General features: G+C 50.8%; 1 protein-coding gene across 1 annotated transcript; it reads right to left on the bottom strand.

Moving 5' to 3' along the window:
• Window positions 1-338: 338 nt before the first annotated feature.
• sdf2 (stromal cell-derived factor 2) lies at window positions 339-5,515 on the bottom strand. Its single transcript, XM_042338401.1, has 3 exons — window positions 5,268-5,515; window positions 4,117-4,313; window positions 339-924 (listed from the first exon to the last, which is right to left on the bottom strand). The coding sequence occupies exons 1-3, from the start codon at window positions 5,449-5,451 to the stop codon at window positions 634-636; spliced, it is 672 nt and encodes a 223-aa protein (XP_042194335.1). The 5' UTR covers window positions 5,452-5,515; the 3' UTR covers window positions 339-633.
• Window positions 5,516-5,587: the final 72 nt, after the last annotated feature.

Below are 5,587 nucleotides of genomic sequence, written 5' to 3'. Positions count from 1 at the left end.
ATACAGCGTCTTATCACGTCGTTTAGACGTCTCAAAGCGCTTCACAGAATGTCAAGCGCTTTGAAACTGTAAAGTGAATTAAATTGTGGGCGAACCATGGCGGAAGCTGCGCACAGCATCCCACAAACAGTCGTGGATTGAGGGATCAATTTTTTTTTTTGGCGATTATTAGGGGCAAAAGGGCAGTTAAATGAGAATGAAAGGATTTGCTTTTCAAACAACCGGCACAGACATAATGGGCTGAATGGTCTTCTTCTGTGCTGTACGTTTCAATGGTTCTTTGGTTCATCGGGTCGCTGTTGATGTTATTTTACGTAGAAAGCAAGCTGACAACCTGATAAGGAAACTTTTTTTATTGAGCTTACTTATAGCACCAAGCCTGGGTTTACAGACTCAAACCATTGTGTCATTACGGGAGGGAGGGAGGGGGGTGGGTGTGTAGGGTCACTTGTGTTTGACTTGTGACTATTCTCCAGTGGTGCAGGTTCCGAAACTTGGTTCAGGTCAAAGTGGCCTCGATACTGAGAAACGGATAAATTAAATTACCAAACTATTTTTTTGGGGGAGGGGTGGGGTGCCGTTTAAAGTCCAAATGCTAAACATAAACCACACAGCTGCAGTGGATTCCTTTTATTACAACTCAGAATGGCTGTGTGTTTCAAACCTCGGCATCTCCATGGGTTTCATAAAGATCCCTTCCATCACTTTCCACGAGCTATACTGGTTGGAATATGCCATGCCGTGCACTTCCCGCTGGCCATTGATAGGTCTCCCGTACTGTTCCCCTGTGACTGACAACAGGACCTCTGTGGCTGTGTGCTTGAACTTCACTGGATTCTCTCTTTCCCAGAACGTCCCGCTGCAAACCACCGTCCAGTTATCCAGGTCATCGCCATTTCCGTCTTCTCCGAACGCACTCACCTCCTGTTTCAAAAACACACCCCTTTATTAGCCCTCCCGCAATCAATACACTTGATGTAGCGCCTTGTCACATTGTTGAGACGTTTCCAAGTGCTTCAGGTTTATTTATTTTTTTAAACCGCAAAGACTAGCGACTGTAATGTTTTCCGAGCTCCCAGTTCATTTTCAGCTGCTGCCCTTCACAGCGTTTTAACAGCTTGCAAAGCACGAGGCCAGAACAAAAACACTGGCATGTCTATAAACAGCTTTGCTGCCCTGAGAAGCCAGGACAAAACAACACAGCGAGAACCAGGCAGGCAAATAATGATCAGAGTGCAGCATGCAGTCACCTGATGAAACTCTTGAGGACCAAACAGCTACAAGTTTAACAGCAAAAACCACAATTAACGCATTAGTCTTGCATTAGCCACATGCTGTTACTGAGACCTCTGCAGGTTAGAAACTCTCGCGCATTTGAAGCTCGTTGGCAAAAAAAAAGCCTTCAGCCTTAGGGCGAGAGAACGAGTGTAAAGTGATCGTCTTGGAGGTTTCAGGTGCCTCAGAAATCGTCCCCCGCAATGTCATTCGAACGGCGCCCTTTTGCAAACGCTTTTCTATCTGTACAGCGCCTTGGGACGTCCTCCCAACGTGAAAGGCGCTCTATAAATGGAATCTTGTTGTTGTTGTATCACGCAAATGTGTCCGCGGGGGGGATACGGGGGCCACCAGAAACAAACCCGATGATTTTGGGTCCCATTCTTTGCGAAACCAGCCCGCTCGGCGACATATAGCCCTCAGCAGCTCCCAAACGAGCGCGGGTAGAGAGAGAGAGAAAATAAATCAATTTGATGTCCAGCAGATTTTTTCTCTTACCCTGGCCGACATCAGTAAATCACAAGGGGGTGGGGGAGGGTCGTGGCTTTGCATTTCAGAGCCGTGGACAGAAACTGTAGAAGCTTTTTATTCCTTTTATTATTACCAGGCGCCGGGTGTCTGGCCTGGTAGCTCGATCCACTGACAATACAAATAGCTGTCAATCCGCAACACTCTGGCTTCGAGCTCCAGAGCACAGAAAGCAATACACCTAAGCACATTGCAAATTGTTATTTTGGATGAGCGCTGTTAAGAAGCCCCTTGATGACCGACCGAAGCCTGCCGGCTGTGCAATCGATACCATTCACTGTCTGCAATTTGCTGAGAGAAAGCTTGCAGACTGGAGTGGGTGGGGGGGGGGGGGGTGGGGGTGCTGAAGAGACTCGGGCGTTTTAGGAAATGATACAATTCTGTTTAGAATTAATGGAAGTCTAGATTAACAGCCTGGCCAGACACCTCTGGGCACGGGAATATAATTACTTCGGGAGCTTTTGCAGTCCGATCGCGCCCACGTTCTGGACGGAGGCGAAGCTGATTCCAAAAATAATTGAACTCATCTTGGTCTAAACGGGTGGTAATTCATCACACCTTCCGAAGAGCTGGATGCAAAAGTTCTTCAGGGTTCCGTAGAAACACTTAAGTCTTAAGGTAAACTACTGGGAGTTGGGGAAAGCAATGCCATGCAATCGATGTCTCATAATATCTTCAAGGTCAAGCTACTGACATGGAATTTAAATGAAAGATATTGATTCTTTAGCTCATTGCAAGTGCAACCGTCACTAAATATTTCCAGGTATAATATCTGACTCTCAGGCTAAGACAGAACAAGGGGCAAACTACAAGCATAATTAAAGGTCAGTAATTACATCCTACAATGGTTAGTTCATTGTGGAGCTTAAAAGTACATTTAACTTGTGTTGTAATTTGCTTTGCGTGTTAAGCCAATTATCACGGCACGGATGCAATAAAAATCCCTACAAAATACACATTCACCGCCGATTACGGTACACAATGTAAAGCCCTTTGAGATGTCCTCCCGACATGAAAAACGTTGTGGAGGGATTATTCTGCATTGTTATCGAAGATGTATGTGGTTTATCTTGACCCTTTACAAACAAGTGAAAGAAATCTTGGAACAATACAGCTCTGGTGCAACCGAGGATGATGGCAACGCTTTGCATTTACAGAGAGAGAGCCTTTCGAGCAGGAAGGTGTCGATGGGCTTAACAGCGTGGCTCAAAAAGCCATCAGTAGGGATGTGCGGGGGTGGAAATAGAGAATAAAACCCACTGAGAGAAGCCTCAAAGTTGAGTATGTCAGGCTTTGTCATGTTTACTATCTGCTGTGCGTGAACACTGCTGTGCGCAATTGGCTGCCGCATTTCATCCACAAAATACACAAGTCAATTCACTTTACAGTATATTCTGTGAAGCGCTTTGAGATGTCTTAATGACGTGATAAGGCGCTATATCAAATGCAAGGAATATTACTGTTTATTATTATTGTCATCTCGCGGCTGACATCAGCGCATTCTATTGATACCCGCAAAATCTAAAGATATAATTGAAGAGCTATGTGTAGGGCAGCGATTGCGGGCAGAACAGGAGGCCAGACTACAAAGCAGTGTTGGCCATTGGACTTGGGAGTGGGTGAATTTCTAACTAGCGCGTGAGCTTCCTTCATCTACTTCAATATTAATTCAATTGGGTGGGTGGGGGAGGGATGGGGAAGGGAATAAAATCATCATATCTCAGATCATATGTAATTACCCCACAACGAATAGATTTGCATCCATACGTTTCTAACATCAATGCCACCAACGACTTTAGAGCAAGGACATCTTGTGAGAGCCAGCGGCTATCAAAGTCCCCGCTATACATCGCCAGGGACAACAGGTGTGGAGGTAGCTTCGAGCTTTCTGTAGACCTTAGGCCAGGCACCACAGATTCCCCAAGCACAGCAAGCCACGAGTTTAAACCTTCAGCCTGTATGTTAAATACTTTAAAGCAATGGGTTCAGATATCCACCCAGGAAACAGTAACCTCCAGTCACTGAAACGCAGTCAATTCCCTGCCATCACTGGGCAGAAGAGTGTTGAGTCGTGACCAATTTGTAGTTTTTAATACCCTCTAGGCACAATGTGATTCTTCTACAACACCAACTTGCATTTATCACACCCGACGACGTTCCTCTTCGACCGGTCGTCTCTCCCCTCTTTCCAGCTCGGCATCAAAACCACGCCACCTAGAAGCCGTTCCCCGGGTGAAGGGCGCTGTGTAAATGCACGTCGTGGTATAATTTCATCGGCCAGTCCCCTGTCACAATGCCATTTAGCCGACTCACCTGGTTGCCCGACAGAGGGGACGTGAAGTAGTGGCTGTGCAGGTTGCGGCCGGTGTTGATGTGAGTCATCCGGATGACTTCCCCGCACTTGACCGGGTTTCCTCGCTGGCACGAGTCATCCATTTTCCCACGTATCCTCCAGTAACTGTTGCTGTCGTCTGCGGTGGTCACTCCCGTCACAGACTGCTGGCCGCTCCCTGAACAGCAATCACAGCTGGCCGTTAAAAACATTTCAAAACCCGCTCGCTCGCTCGACGGCTGTTTGCACCGTCGTTGCAAACTCCGCGGTAAACCTGCGAAGCTCTCTGGGACGGGCGGACGGGCTCCCCCCACGTGAAAGGCGCCGCACCGAGCGCGAGGATCGTTATCATTTTGCCCGCGAAATACACAATCAATTCACTTTACAGTGTATCGTGTGAAGCGCTTTCGAGACATCTCAACGATGTGATCAGGCGGTGTATCAAATGCCAGGATTATTATTATTATTATTATTATCACCGCGCTCTCGCTTCACGGCTGTTTGCGGGGACGTTGTGACGCTCTGGGGTTACTTTGTGAAGGGCTCTGGGGCGCTTTTGAGGGTGTGGGAAGGGGAGGGCAGTGTTTGTGTCTGTGTGTGAGTGGGGGTGGGGAGCTGGGGAGGGGGGTAGAGCAGTGTTTGTGTGGGGGGGGTAGGGCAGTGTGTGTGGGGGGGGATGCAGTGTGTGTGTGTGTGGGGGGGTAGGGCAGTGTGTGTGTGTGGGGGGGTAGGGCAGTGTGTGTGTGTGGGGGTAGGGCAGTGTGTGTGTGTGGGGGGGGTAGAGCAGTGTGTGTGTGTGGGGGGGTAGGGCAGTGTGTGTGTGGGGGGGGGTAGGGCAGTGTGTGTGTGGGGGGGGGGTAGGGCAGTGTGTGTGTGGGGGGGGGGTAGGGCAGTGTGTGTGTGTGGGGGGGGTGGGGGGTAGGGCAGTGTGTGTGTGTGGGGGGGGTAGGGCAGTGTGTGTGTGTGGGGGGGGGGTAGGGCAGTGTGTGTGTGTGGGGGTGGGGGGTAGGGCAGTGTGTGTGTGGGGGGGTGGGGGTGGGGGGTAGGGCAGTGTGTGTGTGTGGGGGGGGGGGTAGGTGGGGAGGGGTGGGTGTGCGGCCCCTGGGCCTCGCCCCGGTCGGGGCCTCCTTACCGGAGCCGTACTTCACCTCGTGCGAGTGGAGCCGCACGTTGTGCCGCGTGTTCAGCAGCTTCACCACCGAGCCGCACGTCACGTAGCTGAGCTCCGAGGCCCAGGCCCCGGCCCCGGCCCCGGCCGCCAGCAGCAGCCACAGCCTCAGGAGAGCCACGGCGACCCGACGCCCGCGGCCACACATCGTCCACACCGGCCCCTGTCAACAGCCCACAGCGCCGCCCGTCCGCCCACAGCGCCACCTACCGGGCACCGAGGAGCAGTTCCGACTCGGTCACCGAACGAGGGAGGGAGATGTGTCAGGTTGGGGGAGGGGGGGG

This window comes from Callorhinchus milii, unplaced genomic scaffold (assembly GCF_018977255.1).
Source record: "Callorhinchus milii isolate IMCB2004 unplaced genomic scaffold, IMCB_Cmil_1.0 Scaffold10, whole genome shotgun sequence".
Lineage (NCBI taxonomy): Eukaryota > Metazoa > Chordata > Chondrichthyes > Chimaeriformes > Callorhinchidae > Callorhinchus > Callorhinchus milii.
This window is presented reverse-complemented; position numbering and strand designations above follow the sequence as displayed.